The following is an 18672-nucleotide window of genomic DNA, read 5'->3' as shown; positions in this document are numbered from 1 at the left end:
ACCTTGAGGGGTCCAATCGCCAAATAGACTCATTTTTATCACACCACCTTCAATTCTTAAAGTGCATGGCAATCATTTTTCTTGAAGAAACTCCTGATAGAGGCATTTTTAGAATCTTAAAAATACCCATGCCTACATTTTTCATTAAAAATACTACTTTCTTTGTCCATCTATCCATGTTAAACATTATTATTTTTGCTGTTTAGAATCTGCCTCGAGTGGAATTTTTTGGGAGATGCAAGATTTAAGTGAATGCTTTTCAGTATTCTGTCAGTAAATAACAGTCCTCCTGCCAGTATTACATGAACATGTTATCAAAGGTCACAGTGTAATCACTATTACTGACTCTGGATCTCATTTCTTCTTTTCAGCAAAATAACTTTTCTTTTCCCTTGTTTGTAAAAACAGTGTCATAGTATGCATAACTCCCCAGTGTCTAAACTAAAACTGCGATCTATATTTTATATTTAAACTTAAGGGAGATTGGGTTTTCATGTTAAAATGTCTATTTTTTCTTTAATTACTCATATATAATACATATATACATATATCAAGTGAGTTATCCAAATTCATTTCAGTTGTAAATGAAACTTGGGGAATTTTCTGATATTTTAAGACTAGTGCAGTGTCACTTTTTATTCTTTGTTTGCAGCACTTTTTTATAAACAGTCTTTGGTGCCGAGTGAAGTTAAAATGATCTGCAATGAAGATTTTATAATCAGTGTTTTTCATGAAATAAAACCGAATTTTCTTTGGCATTGTTCACGTATGTGGCTTTTATATAAGTTTGAACTGGGGTTATTTTTTCATGCAAAACATCTTAGCATTTCAGATGTCCGTTAACAATCCACACAATAGTCAGACCCAAATTCACAACCTTTTAAAACCGAGCTCTGTAATTCAGCAACAAAATGAATATTGGTAGACTATCCAAAAATCCATAAAGTTTAGTTCAACTTGGCAGATTTCAAATTCACTCTCTTTATTCTGGTCAAAACTGAAATAATACCAAATAGATGCTTTTGTCATTTTGACACAAAATCCTCACAGTGACAGCCATCTCTCCTCACGCCAATGTCACGTGATTCTGCATGTGCACGTGCTTAAGCACTCGGCATTTGAAATGTTACTTTGAAAATAACATTTACACTGCTACATTCTAAACAATAGCAGCATTGACCATTGTCTGAGGACACCTCGTCTAAATAATTATCACGTTTGAATGTTTAAGATGTAACCTGTGATGTTTTCACTTTTAAAAAAAAAAACTAGAGGAAAGAGGATTAGCGAACTCCCCCCCCCTCCTGTTTTTTGACAAAAAGTGTATTGAATTATTATAGCTTACCTCCTTCAAGCTGTTTTCAGACATGAACTCTGGAGAATGTGTGGACAATTGGGTCTGGACCAAACCCAAATCTCTCGAATTTTTGTTGGCATCCTCTACGTCTATGGCAGCTCTTTTTTTTTTATTAATTGCTCATGCAAACGTCTTCCATAGTCCATAAAGACTGACCGTGGAGGTAAATTTTATTCCACTGTGTGGCAAAGGTTAATGTCCGCCTCGGTTTCTCGCCCACATTAATGTCCTCTACATTTAGAATTCTCATCTTTCTATCTAGGCTCGCAGCGTTGAGGAAGAGAAGAGCATTCACGTGAGCTGAGTGTAGGCTTGATCGCTGCAGGGTAATAGTGTTTACGGCCAGGAAAAAAAAAAAGTTACGATGTCTGGGATAGCCATGTAGCTTTTGGGGGAACTCCTTCTTGTTGTGTGCCCACCACACCAGCGGGCTGCTCATGATATGGTCATCTGGAGATGTGAGTGTACCCTCTCTGTGCAGGTGTTGGCACGTTGGTTAGCATGAGTATCAGGCATTAGTGGGTGTAGCTGATATTGCTGTTGTGCATACAGTGGATATAAAAAGTCTACACACCCCTGTTAAAAGGCCGGGTTGTTGTGATGTAAAAAAAAAAAAAATGAGACCAAGATAAACCTCTTGATCCACAGAAAACTCTGCCAACTTCATACCATGCAGTCTCTCATAGAGTTTTTACCAAAGTATAAAATGAAAATCAAAGACCTGTTCCACTGCTGCATGAGCTGTGTGCACCCATGACAAATTTTTACTGAGCTATGCCCAATTAGTTATATCTGACCTTTGGTGTACTTTACTGATCAGCTTCTGGCAAAACAACTTACAGCAGCTCCACACAATAAGTCTCTCTCCTCTGGGATACTTCTCTGAGATTTATGAGCTTCAGGCTGCATTCTTTTGCTTTGTGTCCAACCTACACACCAGATTCTGAGAGCAGTGTTGCGTGGAAAAGCAATGCCCTATAATGGCAGGTTTTTTGTCACTGGGGAGCTCCATTTATCGATTCATGATAACATTTCCGAGTTATTTCACTGCGGTGTAAACAGACTTCCCTTACTTGCAGCACACAGAACCCTGCGCTCAACACAAAGATTGCAAAAATCTTCAACATGTTTTTACTTTTTAGTTCTTTAGGAGCTTTGGTTAGACTTTCCTCTAGCAAAACTCTCTATGTTTGACTTTTCTTGGGTTTGATTGAACCAGTCAGTAGAACAATCTTTTCAACACTTCTTTTCTTCAAAGGGATATACTGTGCAAATATGATAAAGCTCTTCATGTTTGTCTATTGATAAAACTATTGCAATGCTAGACAAGCGTATCATAGTCAATCAGGATGTAATCAGCCATAGTATGTATATAAATTACACATATATACATATAAACAGTCATACAAAGCGATTCACACTGCACATACATATTGCTCATATTAATGATTGAACAAGTGGTTGTAAAATGTATGTATTTTGGTTCCTTTTCACTGTGATATTCTACTTACTCTACGTGCTCCACCTTTTCTCTCCTCCTTTTCCTCCCTCTTTCTTCTCTCTGTGGAGCATAATGAGCATGATTAGGTAGAGGGTATTTAGGGGAAGCTGGAGAGGTGCTGTTGTTAGTATGTGTGGGTTTGGTGATGTAGTTAACTACTCTTGTTGTGCGCTGTACCTTTTCGGGCTCTAGTGGTTTGAGTTGTGGAAATGTTCTGCCTGTTGTGTGGATGTGTCTCCTCTCAGGTTACTATCAGGTTGCTATCTTGCTGTCTTTGTTCTCCCGTAGCACCTGGTTTGCACAGGGATCTTTTGTGTTTTCTCGATGTCGCTTTGCGTGTTACTTTGTGTGGTTTCTGGGTCTGATGGCCCACTGCGTCACTAGGTTGTGCCAAACTTATGAGGCTGTAGCTGTAACAATGGTCTGGGGATTATATGCAGTGAAACTGGCAGCCCTCCATGGCAATAAGAGTGTGGTGATAATGTTATTTGTCAAATCTCTCTGGACACAGGCCTCATCATTAACAGATGAAATTAGTCCCATAACAGCTATTTTGTCAGTTTTGTTTTAGAATCTGGTGAATCCAGCTTCACAAACTTTAAGAACATTTCAGGACACAAATAAAATGCTCTTTCATTAGCCCCATTGTGCTTTAAATTATAATCCCCATTGCCACTGTGTTTACATTCTATTTAACTTAGTACGAGTGATTGTGGGAAGTTCTGTATTGTTTTCGGTCACCCTTCACTGTAAATCTCAACCTGTCATGCTTTGGACTGGATCATATTATCCAGTTTAGAGATTGTGCAACAGAAACACTGTCATATCAAGTGAATTTCATTTATATAGCAACAAATCAGTTATCAGAGGAAACCTTTCATATAGAGCAGGATTGTTTTATAACAGAGAACTGAAATCATTTCAAATGGAATCAAAATTAGATCTGTATAAAATGTGAAACTCTGAAATCACTACCACTATTCAAGTTGGAAATCTCTACTTATGTACATTCTATAATTTGTTGAAAGCAAAATAACGTCAATGGAAACCAAAATCATCAACCCATTGTGTGAATTTCATCACGGCAACTCATAATGTGACTCAGTAGTGTGTATGACTTCTGTGTGCCTGTATGCACTCCTGACAGCGTCTGGGCATGCTCCGGATGAATCTGTGGATGGTGTCCCGGGGGATCCCCTCCCAGACCTGAATCAGGGCATCAGTGAGTTCCTCGACAGTCTGCGGCGGTACTTTGCAGCGTCTGATTCCTCAATACATAACATCCCATAGGTGCTCAATTGAATTTAGGTCAAGGGAACATGAGGGCCAGTCAATGGCATCAATGCCTTCATCATCCAGGGAACTGCCTACAGACTCTGGCCACATGAGGCCGGGCACCAGGAGGAAGGTCAGCTTAAGGTTTGACAATCGCTCTGAGGATTTTTTTTGGGGTACATCACTGCAGTCAGGTTGCCGTTGGCTATGACATGGAGGTCTGTGGGACCCTTTGAAGGATATGTGAGCACAGGTCCCACTAAAGGACGTCAGGCCCTCATGCCACCCTCATGGAGTCTGTTCCTCCAGTAAACTGCTTGAGGTCATGTTGTAGGGCTCTGGCAGTGCTCCTCCTGTTCCTCCTCACACAAAGGAGCAGATACTGGTCCTGCTGCTGGTTAATGCTCTTCTATGGCCCTGTGCAGCTCTCCTTGTGTAACGGGTGGTCTCCTGGTATCTCCTCCATGCTCTTGAGACTGTGCTGGGACAAAAAAAAAAACCTTCTTGCTACCGCACATATGGTGGAGCTGGACTACCTGTGCAACCTGATCGGGCTGCAGGTTCCACCTCATGCTACAAGTAGTCACAAGGACACTAGCTGAACACAAAACTAAAGAAGAAACAGTCAGGAAGGATAAAGAGAGAGCAGCTGATGTAAAACCGTTCCCTGTTTGGAGGTTGTCTTGCTTTTGCCTCCACTGCACCTGTTGTCACTTTACTTTGCACTAAAGCAGGTGAGATTGATTCTCAATCACTTGTTCTTCCTAAATGGACACATTGATAAACCTGAAGTTTAACTGACTTGGTGTTAAACTGTGACGATTAAGTGTTCCCTTAATTTTATTTTAGCAGTTTACCACAAAACAGTGCAAAACTGCAAACATGTATTCCTACAATGGCAACTTGCCATTTATATATATGCATTGCACCTTTGCAATATAATAATTTATATATAATATATAATAATTTATGCTGCAGTGATTGCTGTTATTGGTGATGATTGAATATCATTGACATTGTTGATATTGTTTTATCGCCCATCCTTACATGGCATCTTTTTTCAATTGATTGAGCTGCCCTATCAGAAAATATATGTTGAAGCTCTCCCTGTGTTGCGTGTAAACGTGGTCTACAGACCCGATGTGATGCTGAACCCTGCCAAGGTTAGCTTTGAAAATAGAATCATCGAACTACAAGAAATTCCCTGAAATCCAACCATGGTTTATTGAGCAGACATCATGGCCTGTCAAAGTGATTTGTTAATTATTTTTGTGTATTATCTACATTAAAAAATGTTCATATATTTTAGTGTTTCAAGAATAACAAAACAGATTGCCTGCTAGAATTTGATTCCAGCAGTATCCAGGGGTTGTTGCTCAGGAGGTAGAAGCCTCGAACCCATGGCTGGAGCTGGGTATACGGCTCCCATAATCCTGTGGGAGTGACGTCACCAGGTAGCGTCATGACAGTGTTGATTACAGTACATGTAGCGGAGATGGTGTTATTTTGTGGAGATAGAATTCTTGCATGCATAATGTTAAGTGCAGATTTCATTAGAGCAGAGGGGATATGATGAAAGCTTCAGCAGATCTCGGCGTGTTGCTCTTCCATGAAGCAGTGCACGGACCGACCGGACGACGTTTTCAGTAGATATGGCACAGATGATGGCCGTCTGATTCAGACTCAGAATGTATCTTGACTGACTGAGCCTGAGTTTTGTGAATAAAGCAGACTTCCTCTGAGGGCCCATACTCATTTGGATTGACTGGCCCCGCCGAACAAGGAGGCACAACGATCACATGGTTAATAGCTGAGATTCTGAAGCGACAGGCAGGAAAAATCTTCGTTTCAAGTGGTATTCAGCCCTAACGCTTGGCACTACCCCCCCCCCCCACCAACCAACAGGTATTGGGACAGCCTACCCCTACGTGGGGAAGGGTTAGTGCTAAGGGGTGAAATGGGATTGAGCCTAAGTGTGACCTCTGTCTATGAATAAAACATTGATGAGGAGGAGAAAGAAAAATAAGTGGTGGAGTATTTAAACAAATATCTGTGCCCAGTTTTTTTCATGGTCTTGTCCATTGTTTTGCTGTGCTCTGTGACTCTCGCTGAAGACCTCCAGAAATAGTGAAGAAAATCTGTATTTGACAGAATTAGCCCTCTATGTACCTTAGCTGTTCAGAGTCTATCTTCTGTTTGGAATCACCGCGTTCTGTGGAACATTTATTCCCCTCCATGGATGTTGAGTTGTCTTCATGCAAATTTCCTGTCTGCACCTGTCCCGTATAAGAACTCATCAAAATGACAAAAATAAATGTTGCCATATTTGCCAAGGGTGATTTGTAGCTCAACAAAATACGCAAAAGCTTAATATGAAACAATAGAGAATTTTATCATTACATGATATAATCATATCACACAGATCTAGAGCTATTTCATTCTGTAGACATCAATATGCAAATGTATAGGTATATGATATTTTTAGATTATAAAAATGTAGAGCCTATTTAAAACACATTTAATAACAAAACTAAAGCATTCAATCATTCATCAGAAAGACGGACTGTTTCCTCTCTGCCACACATCTCTCACCTGCTCCTTTTTTGTTTGTCAAAAATATTTGGGAATGCAATGCATTTGAATTGAAACAATTTGTTCTTCAAACTACTAGAAGTCTTGCAAAGTTTGTTACCACAAGTTGACTGAAATGGTCATGACTTATGCAGCACAGATGCAAATCCTCTCTCTCCCCTTGCATTCTCTCCCCTCTCCTTCTCTCTTGTTCTCTTATCACACTACTTCTTTTTGGGGTCCTGTTCATGCTTGACGTCCTGGTAAGCAGTTTCCGCTGCCTCCATTTTTCAGACCATAATTTTGATTGATAATTATCGTTGGGGACATAATTCTGCTGAGCCACCCAGCAGAGTGAAAGACTAGTAGAATAAAATAGAAATGGTGTGTTGTCGGGTGCATTCGAGCGTGGCCACAACAAATGAATGGATAAATCTCTCAGAGCTGCACTCTGCTCTGCCGATTCAAAGAGACCAACAGCCAATGCCGCAGAGAGGGGAGAGAATTTACTTGTCTGTGAATTCCTTTCCCTCTACTGCAGCCTGACTTTATGGCCTTTGGTTTCAAACAAAGAACTTGTGATTCATACTCTGTTTCCCAGTGGGTTTTTGTTTTTAGAAAACCTTCAAAGATGAGCTGCACCCTAAAGGATTATCAGGCTGACTCCACCAGACCTAAACACCTTCAATCCAAAGGGAATCCCTGCAGAGCGGTGCTCGGATGAGAACGCTGAATCACCATGATCCTCTCTCATAAGCAAATATCTGAGCTGCTAATAATAGCACAGCAGTAGTTGACTGACTATGATTATTGTCGAAGTGTGGGTTAATCCAGTGTGAGCATCTTCAGATTAGATCCAAAATTATTATAATCTGTCATCAGGTATGTGGCACCATGTGAATCTAGATGAGATTTTAACAAAAATCTTGCAAACAGAATTTGTCTAAACTATAACAGCTCACAATAAAGTGCATTTACTAGTTGATGTGGAGTTGCAATCCTTAGCAGATGGACTCAATTTAATTTTTAGGGAAAATGCTTACCACTTTTTATCCTTTGACCTTGAATCCAACAATCCAACCATGCAGTCTATTGAAATCGTGGTGAAGGAGTTTTAAAAGAAATCTCATGATAAGGAGAACATAGGTAAAGGATCATGAGACATTGAGATTTGTAAATGTGGATGATAAAAGTTCCTTTAACGATCTAGACATGAGGAGGATGTCTCAATCCAAAGAGTGAGGAGTCTGAACTGTCTCAATGTTAATGTCCAGATATTTCAATACAGAGTATCTAAATGTTGTTATGGCAGATAATTCGAGATATGTTGAGTTTTAAGGTAGCACAAACTCATCTGTGGTCTTCCACTGCTCATCTCTTGAATGTTCACTGGATCTGAGTCATGAATCTATCTTTACAGTGTGCTGTGGCAGGTTAAAGGCAGGTTCTATCTCGCCATGTTAAAGAAAAAAACCTGCCCATTTCTCCAGATCTGCTTCAAAATGAAATGGGTTATTTCTTGGGTCATGCCCCACTCCTACTCAAAGGTTCATGGAAATCCATTCTGTAGTTTTTATGTTATCTTGGTGACAAACAAACAACAGCTGATAAAGACACAACCTCCATGGTGCAGATAACTATAGTTCATGTGATAAAATGATGATACCAGTTACATACTGCACATTTAACACATTCAGATTACAGTTTGATCATATTCTTAACACTGGATAAGTTCAAAAAGCTAAAAATATCACTGGCACAAACAGCAAACAGACATTTTAATTTAACAAACAGGACATGGCAAATTACCTAAGGTTGTTTTATCTTCAACATTTAGCTCAGCAATAGGAGTAATAATCCATTTTCCTGAACAGCTCACTATTTTAAAGTGAAATTTCCGGCCAATTAAAACACAAACTGTTCAAAGTCTCAGCTGCTGGGGAAGAAAGTGTTTTCATCAATATCTGATTGAAAGGTTTGTCAAAAAGTTGACTTGGGCTAATGAGGAAATTAGAGCAATTTGACAGATATCCCCAGAGTTGCATGGTAAACATGCTAAGCTCCGTTATTATGCCATATTATTTGAAGCAGCTTTGCGGATTGACATGAATCATCATGGCCAAAGTTGTAGTGCACATCAGAGATAGTCAATAGACAACAAAAAGGGCAAAGGAAATTTAACATTTCAGATGAATCATGTAGACACATTTCCACATAAGTAGAAGATGGTCATGTAAAATTCCTTTTGAGCATTGCATGCACTCCATCAACAAAGACAAGCTGTACACATAAAAGTGACAGTGAAAAGATGTTGAAAAGGAATAAATAAGAAGGATTCTATATAAGCATGGAAATGAGACATTTCATAGTAGTAGTAATAGTAAAGTAAACTTAAGGTTATGTAAAATTGATTTGTTTTGATTTGTTATTGTTCATATTTTTGGCTTTTCTTTTTCTTACCTAAACTAACTAAATAATGAAAAAACAATTTATTTCATATGGGCATTTATTATAAAGCATAATAACCGATTTTTAGGATATGTTGTAAATGATAACAAACTTTAACACAAGATGACATGTGTTTCCATTAAATATTAAAACCATTAAAGGAATTAATACAATTTACATTAGAGATTAAAAAAATAAAATTTTATCCAGCATAAAAACAACCCAATGAACATACACAGCTACATTTCTTTTTTATAAACAAGCTTTGCCCTTGAAATTATTCCCTAAAGAATTCTGCAGGGAGCACAATAAACCTCAAGGGCTACTCAGTGCTGAACCCAGCAGACACACAGCACTGAGATTGGATGGCAAAGTCAAACAGGCAAAGGAAAACTAGAGCAGGAGGAGGCTGTGGTGTTGGACACGTGCAGCGATTCCCTGCTGTTGGGTGAATACAGTGTTAACAGCTGCAGACAGGTTATGTTAATATGAAACCATATTCAGTATATGGTGTGATTCATTGTTCTACCAAAACTAAGGTAATGCATAATTTCAGTGACAATTGGCCTTGCTGATAAGTGTGTCATTAATTAATGGCGGTGTCCCTGTGAGGCCTGAAAGTAAGAAAGTAGTAGTAAAAAAGAAAAACCAGATTTGAAAAACTGCCATAACCTCTTGCAAAGTCTCACAGTGCTCCTTTGTGAAAATCAAATCTGCAAAAACATATATTGTAGCCTCTCCTGCTGTAAACCTTACTCAGTATTTCACTGAGATTAGTCTCTTCAAACCACAATCTCCATGTACATAAAGGGAGCCCATATTACCATGGTGTGGTTGATAGTGTAGTTCACAATGTGTGTGACTTTATGCCAATGCTGTCCCACAATCAATATAATTATGATTAGCCCTTAAAATCAGCTGGGTAATTGTGAGGCTGCTCTGCTATTGGTATGAGTAACATGTTGGTTAGCCATAGCCTGTTTCCTCATCTTGAAAGCAGAGCAGCATTATTCTTCGGTCTCCACCATAGACTGTGTATAGAGATGGAGGAAGAGCTCCCCATAGTGAGGCCAAAGCATCTTGTTTGCCTCTTGGTGGGGGGCTGCAGTAAAAGTCATAAACCCTGCCACCTCCGTGTTAGTGCATGGGACATGGAACAAACAGACTCTGGCTCCAAATCATGTCATCAGCGCAAGACGGCAGCATACCCGGGATATTTTGACTTCATTTCTGGGTAGTGGGGGGAAGTGAAGATGCATTGTCCATCTTTACATACACTCCCGAGGGAAATGCCTGGATTTTTAGCCACTAAATGCTCTAATATGTCTCCCAGCAAGTTGCTAAATTTGTTATTTGTCCTGTTTGGTGCATTGGAGATTTTGGAACAAGGTTGCAGAGAGCAGTGGGACTGAATCACGACTGTAAAGTTTTGTGCCATAAAACAAAGACAGTGAACTGAAAATGCTAAAACACTCTCAAGGGCTGAGAGGAACAGCAGAGTTGGGTGATAATTCTCTGTGGCTTGTTCACATTGCACATTTATTTGATCCATTGTTCATATAAAAATGTTGATTAATGCAGCCTGGTGCCAGTGGTGACTAAGCAAGTGTGTGCGTCTGTGTGTGTGTCTGTGTGTGTGTTACCTCAGATTAGAGGCCATGTTGTATCTTTGTGACAAATGGCCCTGTCTCGCAACATCTCCCTGTAAGAAAATTAAGCTTGTTTTTGGTCTTTTCCTGAGAAACGTACCTTTTTTTAATCCTGCTTCCTCCAATTGAGGAAAGTTGCTTAAATTCCATGTGTGCTAGTACATAGCTTTGCTCGTGCTGTTCTCTGTTGGCTCATGTTACTCTATCTTCATGTTGGCACAGAACAGCCATTAACGCTATAGCCTATTGTGTTTGGTGGTCATAAAATGCTAGCTGCCCCTCTGTTCATTGGGATTGGATCAGACAGTAGTTTTGTGAAAAACTTTGCTTTATCAAGTTGTGTGTAGAATGCAATACCAGAAAATGAAGATGCTATAAGACCTATAGGCAGGAATTTGTGCTTAATCAAGTATGTAACTAATACACATTTGAGGATTCCTCATTGTACAGAAAACGACATTATTGTTTAAGAAAAAAGTTGTTTTTTCACAAAGTATTACAGTGGTATTAATGGTCTGTATTAAATAGCACTTTTCTAGTCTTGATGACCAGTGAAAGTGGTCTCCAGTACAGTTTATTGCCACTCACACATGCAGTGCATCTATGGGCAGCACTCTTTTGTCTATGAGGCAATTTAGGCTTCAGTATCTTGCCCAAGGATACTCTCTCTTTCAGCCTTTTACACAATAAGTTATTGTACATCTTTACATTCATTACTTGATTTATAAAGGAATTTACCTTGTAACTGTCAGGTCCAAGTGTATTGAAAATGTGTAGGCCACATACTGGTTTCAGAGACGTGTGAGACATTTACCTGGGTGTGTGTTTGTGTGTTTCAGGTGCTGGGCAGTGCTGGAAATTGTTCCCCAGACATCGTTACCAGAGATGCGGACGGCAGTTGAGACGAGTACCCATCTCGACTCCAGCAGCCCACCTGGACAACGTGCCTCAGCCCCCCCTCTGTTGTACTCCAACATCTCACTAGAAGAGTGAGTATTTACACCGTATGCCTTCCTCTCCTGTTTTATGTCTTTCATCATAACCAAAAGTCTTTTAGCCACAAGCCTCCAATAAATTATTAACATATTCTCAGACATCAAGACAGAGCATTTGCATGGACAGTTGTATTCTTTACTTTGCCCTGCAGTGGTCAATTTTCATTCCAATATCCCAATAGATATTTTGATTGTTGATGTATTTAATTAATTTAAATAGAAGTTTGTACAGTTTTCTTTCTAGAGGACAGCAGGCAACTGTGTGTGAAAATCAATTTAAGGCACAATCACATAATTGTACAAAAAAAATGCTTGAATGCTGAAACCTCACTATAGTTCTGCACAAAGCACAGCAACGTTTCACCTAAAATTCTAATTTTAATAACATAGCCCACTGTTTAGTACCAATCGGGCTCTCCTTGCGGCAGATTACACAGAATTATATATATATATATATATAGTACAATTGCTCGTCATATGATTACAAAATTCATAGAGTTTTTCCCTTTATGAATCGTCCATTCATCATCCATCTATCCAACCATGTCCATCCATCTATTATCATTTGTGCTTTGAGGGTGGGTTTGGGGGCTGGAGCCAAATCCCAGGTGACATTTGGGGGGGATGCAGGGTTCACCCTGAACTGGTCGTGTTCAAAAGGCAGCTTTTCTTCATCAGAACTGTACAGTGTGTCATTAAGCTGGTGCCCAAAGGTGACAGTGATGATACATCAGCAGAGAAGTGTGTGAATGTGCACAATTAACAACTCTGGACCGTATCTGTAATTGTGTCAAAGCATCCTTGAATTGTAATGGCTCCCTGGCTCAGACTGTCCCTTTCCATTAAATCTTCTTTCATTCCAGTGATTTGCAGAACAACCGTTTTTCATTCTGATTGCTTGGCATGAATTTTTATTTCTATGTTATTCTCTACCCCCCCTACTCATCACAGTTCCCCGTTCATCTCTTTAAAAAGCAGAGTCTATGACCCACATGGCTACGACAACCTCCGTGACAGGTGCTCTCCTCTCCCACTCAGAGCTGCGACTTTCATAGAACAACATTGCCCCCTAGTGGAAATCTTTGTTTTCATGAACCTCTTTAAAAAAAACACTTCTGGAGCACATGGCTGTTATACTGCTTCAAATCCCAATCCTCTAGCCTAGTTCTCCTCATCTGTTGAGTCTTTTAGAGCAGTGATGTGCTTTTAAAGCCATGTTAAGGTGAAGGGGGTAGTAACACAAACAAAAGTGGGGACAGGACATTCTCCAGTCTCTCCACTGGCCTCGTGTCTTCTGTCCCTTGGGTGATAAACAGCAGTTTGCTTTTATACATGCTGCAGCTAGATAAACTCTTGGGGTTCTCTGAGAGTGTTACTGCTCATATGAAGGTAAAGGTAGCGATGCAAAAATTGCAGGGGTGAAAAAAAAACGAATGATTTTTTTCAACCGTTGCCGAGTCCAGACTCCGTCCAGTGCACAGGTCTCAATTATCAATTCATACAGATGACGAGGGAAAAGACTGTCTTCATCTAACACGTCTTCTCTAACCTAAGACTTCTGAAAATGTACGACCCAGAATGCCTTATATGTCCAACACATCTCTTTGAAACCGCTGGTGATCTTGTAGCATTAATAGTAGAGTTATTTGTAGTAAGTAACAAAGGGTTAAGATGAAAAACTCATTAGGGCATGATGAGGTGTCCTGAAAGAAAGAGTGTGAAGAAGTTGTGTCTGTTTGTGTTGGTCTCTTCTCGAGGACAGTGATTCATATTACATAATTGAGTGTAATTTAAAGACGTTTGATATATTTGAATTGCTTCATGTTGAACAGTTTCAGCATTATACACCTGGCAACATTAAATTACTTAAACTTGAGGGAACTGGAATGTTTAATTCATTTGGCAATTAAATGTCATTAATGGATCTTTTGGAAGTCATGTATGGAGCTACATTTGCTCAATGATGCAGAACTAGAGAAACAAGACAAAATAGAAAACAATGTTATAATTTCATTTGGAATGATACTTTGTTTTCTAAATATAAATAGGAATGATAGTAGACACTCTATCTGTTATGCTTTCATGGTTGACAGTAGAGTTTGTGTAATTTAAAGATGGAATCACTTGGGGCCTTGTTAGGGTCAGGCCATGTTTGCTACGTGAGTTAGTGAAGCTGACATCCATACAAAATGAGTTAGAAAACAAGTCAAGGCCAACATCGAAGCCAGTTATAAAATACAGTGGGGTCCAAAAGTCTGAGACCCCCTCCAATTGGAATACTGATTATGTACATCCAGCTGTAGGATTTGTAGATAATCCTTAAACTTTAAAAAGGATGGTTGATAATGTTATATGTCAATATTAAAATTGTATTTATTTAAGTGTAGGAAGATGTGGTGGAGTAATGATGTCTCATTCTCTCTGTGTGTGCTCTGATCTTTGTGGTCCTAAGGCAAAGTTTGATTCAGATTTTTTGGGTTTCATTATAAAGCTAGAAATATAAAATATGTTATACATTATTTGCAAATGTTGGTGTTCTGTCAGCACTTCCATTTCTAAATGCCGACCTCTGAACATTTCTTGGCAACTCGTGCTTTGGGAGTTTTTACCCAACACTGAGATTAGGATCTTGATTTTCTTTGTCATCCATGTAGTTAGTGCAAACTGAAAAGTTATATTCAATAACTGACAAAAAAATATATGAGTATTCAAAGTAAAAGTTGCACAATCTTTATTTCACTGTGTGGCAGTATAACTATATTTTAAATGTGGCCTGGAATGATCTTTCTCTTCAAAGTAATGCGTCTTTTTTCAGTCATGGCAAAATATGAATCTAGAACGATAAGTGGATCAAGGCTCAGGCAGATAAAAGGAAACACTTCTTACACACAGGAAATTTGCCGCAATAACTCCTCTCACTTTTATGAATATGTTAATATATAAACCAAAAAAAGACAGAAAGGTTTCATATATTATTATCACTTTCAAGATGATCAGAAAGATACTTTATAAGAGTGGAGGGAAAACTGGTATCGAAATGTGTCAGTAATGTTAAGTATACTAAGAAAAAAGAACAACAGGTTATAGTTGGACTCAGATCGTATTTTTTTCTGCATCTCCTTTTCACTAAGTTTCTCTCTTTTTCATGCTTAACAGAAAGTACAATAAATAAAGTGGACCATTTAAAAATCAATTGTTGATATTCATGTTTCCTCTGCCAAAGGGCTTTATTATCATATTTTCCTGTATCTGCATATTTTTATGAAAAAGGTCAGTCAGCCTACAGAAAAATACATCGAAATCTGAATTTATAATAAAAGTACTTTAAACGGCAGAGTACACATAGGATTTCTCGTACTTTCAAGGTTAGACCATGAAAAAACACCACCACGCTGTCAGTGTCTGAGAACTGCAACCTTATCCTTGGTCATCAGAATGGATGAGGACGAGCCATCCACAGTCTTATTTAGGTCACTCAGATGAATACAGGTGTCAGATGTAGCAGCTTGGGACTTTGCACAGTCTCCAGATATGTGGAACAAAACAACTCTTCTCAGAGGTCAAACAGTGTGTTGGCACATAGCCTCAGGACAGCCACCTGTCATCACACTACAGCAACAGGTTACTTAACAGACAATTCACATTCCTATTTCTATAAAAAGCTGAAATTAAATTATTTTACTTTTATTGCTCTTCTCCTTCATGTCACTCACCTTAACTGACTGAGCACAACTGGATTTCTCCACACACTGAAGCATTTCATGTGATACTGAGTTTAAATCTCATGTATTTGTGTTGGCTTCTCCAAAGCAATAAATACAAGAACACAAGTGTAAAGCATAGATAACAATGTATTTTTGTCTGTATGATGTCAGCTGCAAACAGTAGCATCACTAGCTAACTTGTTCTCTATAGTCCCAAGCTTCTGAGAATGAGTTATTTATGTAGAGTCACTGGTTAAGTTAGAAAAATTCCTGTTCAGAACTGGAATCCACAGCAGCGAGGAGGCCACAATTGTTATTTCAGTCCAACGTGTTAGCAGCCTTCTTAATTGAATTTAAGGGGGATGGTCCATAATGGCTTTGTCAAAGTCATCAGCTTGAAGACAGAAACATTGATAAAAGCCTCTATGTTGCTTGTTCAAGTGTATTTTTGAAGTAAACATCATAACAAATATTATTTTTCATCATAATACTGCACTATGCTAATGGAAACTACATTAAAGTACAAGAACAATGCTTTGTTCTTAATGTTCATGTCTGTGCGACCTCAGATCTTTCCTATATCGTTACAAGGCCCTTTTAAGTTATAGGGCACTTTCACTTTTACCCTGCATGGTCCAGACCTTCAGACTTTAAGTTTAGTCCAGATCAACGGACCAAAATTTGTTCCTTCTTAAATCCATGGTTTCTCCCTTTTTTTGGACCTTTGGGACAATAGCAGGAAGTTGAGACAGCGTAGTCTATATTCTAGTAGAAGATAAAGATGTTGCTCGCAGACGATAGTTTGAATGAGGAGGACGTTCATTTTGCTGGTAGTAATACCATAATGATATTACAGCGGCCATGAAATTAAATGGGTTAATTAAATTTCCATATTTTAACGGAAAGACAACTTTTTTCCATGCACTTTATTTTTAAAAATTACAACCTGCCGACATCAGACGCTTGTCCGTCTCCAAACTGTCAATCAAAGTCAAGTATAGGTAGATGCAGACCACATGTGTAATGACATGTTGTACATATGTCATGCACATTGGTTTGGTCCGCTCCCTATAAATACAATGTGAAACCAAAAATAACTGGATCAAAGGTAAACAATGGAGCAAAGATTTGAAGCTTGGTTCACACCATCATCCAGACTTTCAGCTGTGAAAACACCTTTATTGTCCTATGAGTCATCCAGAGTCTACTGAAGACATCATGTCTGACACTAGCCAGAGAAAATCTTCAAATATAACACATGCACTCGAGGTACAGTTGAAATCTGTCATCGACAGTCGTCCTTTCAGTCTGCAGACCCACAGTCTCAAGAAATACAACAAAGTGGTATATCTGCCTTCACGATTACTGTGGGCTGCCAATGTGAAGCGTTATACTGCTGATGAGAAAGCTTGGCGTTAAGTAAGGGGCTTCAGGGTTTTGTGAAGAGCCAGTTGCTGACTACATTTCCTGAAACTCTGGATGAAGTTCTCACTGGCAGCAAGACAAGTGGTCAAACACTGACAGAGGAAACTCCTTCATCTGTGTGATAAACCCTCACTCCTTCTCGTCGTCATAGCTGCTCATCACATCAACCCACACACCACTGAGAACTCTGCAATTATGACATTATTTACAGTCTGCTGATAGCTGCCCTCTCTGTCCTGTTTGTCACTTCTCCGCAATTTCATACACACAGTGTGTCTTGACACGGCAGTAATTGTGACACGTACATGCCATCGTTATGTCGGAGCAACTGCTATTTTGGACTTCTCCCTCCCATGCATATCTGACATCTGCCGCCTTTCCATTTGTATCTGCAAGTGGAACATTTGCAGTGTTTTCTAAGCTTTTTTTTTTTCCCTTTCACAGCATTTACTCAAAGCCAGAGACAAAAGCTACCCCCTGACTGTATGAGGCTTATTATCTTTGGCGATTAGAAACACTGTGATGCACACAGTGTCATGACTTTGCTGCTGCTGCTCCTCTTAATTAGTTTTGTCTCCCCGATCCCCCTGCTGTGACTCAGCATGTCACAACTCAGAGTTTTAGAGCCCGCTGGCTGAGCAGCCACTGCAGTACAGCAGCAGAGGAAGAGTGGGGAAAAGAAGGGAAGGAATTAAAGAGAGAATCAGATGTGAGTTATTGTGGCATGATGCGGGGATATTGTCAATTCGGGTCCCATCTGATGCCTCATGAAGCAATACCTAACATTATGCTTTATGAAAAAATACAATAACACTGTGTCACTGACACACACACACACACACTCATCTTTTCTTATCACTAACCATGTGTCTTACACTGTATTTATCCTGTTACACTGTGTATATTATTACTTTTAAATTGTGTTTATATTGCGTCTTTAATTCCTTTTTTATAATTTTTTCACTGATGCTTCTATTCCACTGTTAAAGAAAATAAACCTGTTGTTCATTCCTTCCTTTCAGTTTCATTCAGTAGATTGTAGGTCTAATTCTTACCTAGCAACTGAAGTCTTTTTAACATTATCCATCAACCGTGGTGATACAAACATGGAATGATCTTCTACTTTACAACTCTTATATTTATTTATCTGAAAACCATTACTTTATGACTTCAGCATTTTTTTCAGTAACAACATTGCTAAGATGATATGTATAGATTTCTGATGATCTACCAAACTTGTAGATTATTGACAGCTGCATCTGGCATACATTTTGAAGGGGTAATTTTCTCAAATTTCAAAGTTATTTTAGATGCTTGAATTTTACAAGCTCTTTTCTTGCCTTGTTGACAAAGCTCAGCATCTGGTCACATTTCACTGTCCCGATTTTGCCTCAGTAGCCTCGATGGTCAGTCAGACTATTGAAAAACTACTCTGTCAGTAATTTACTGCTCCTCTCTGGGTCCCTGCCATTCACACTGCCCCACCATCCCCTCCAGCTCTCCATACATTTCTTAACTTTCAATATTGTGTTGTTTTTACCCAGTCTGAGTTTCCACATGTCCAATGACACTGTGTGTGCGTGTGTGTTAGTGCGAGAGACGGGCTGATTTAATGAATAAATGTGCAGCTATGGAGAAAGATTTGACTCATTAAGAAAAGTATTGATCCTTTTTTGGTGATCAGTATTTATATTGTGGCGTAATTTCAAACAAATGGACGCTCAAACTGAGTCTGGGAGAGAGAGAG

General features: G+C 39.1%; 1 protein-coding gene across 1 annotated transcript in view; it reads left to right on the top strand.

The window, feature by feature from the left end:
• LOC109625363 (uncharacterized) overlaps nucleotides 1-18672 on the top strand; it is a 103125-nt gene that overhangs the window by 67859 nt on the left and 16594 nt on the right. Inside the window, exon 12 of the mRNA XM_069522553.1 lies at nucleotides 11641-11790. Coding sequence (XP_069378654.1) covers nucleotides 11641-11790 — 150 coding nt within the window. The remainder of the gene's footprint in view (nucleotides 1-11640; nucleotides 11791-18672) is intronic.

The sequence above is a fragment of the Paralichthys olivaceus genome, chromosome 3 (assembly GCF_024713975.1).
Source record: "Paralichthys olivaceus isolate ysfri-2021 chromosome 3, ASM2471397v2, whole genome shotgun sequence".
Lineage (NCBI taxonomy): Eukaryota > Metazoa > Chordata > Actinopteri > Pleuronectiformes > Paralichthyidae > Paralichthys > Paralichthys olivaceus.
The sequence above is the reverse complement of the archived record's forward strand: the minus strand, read 5'-3'. Positions and strand labels throughout refer to the sequence as shown.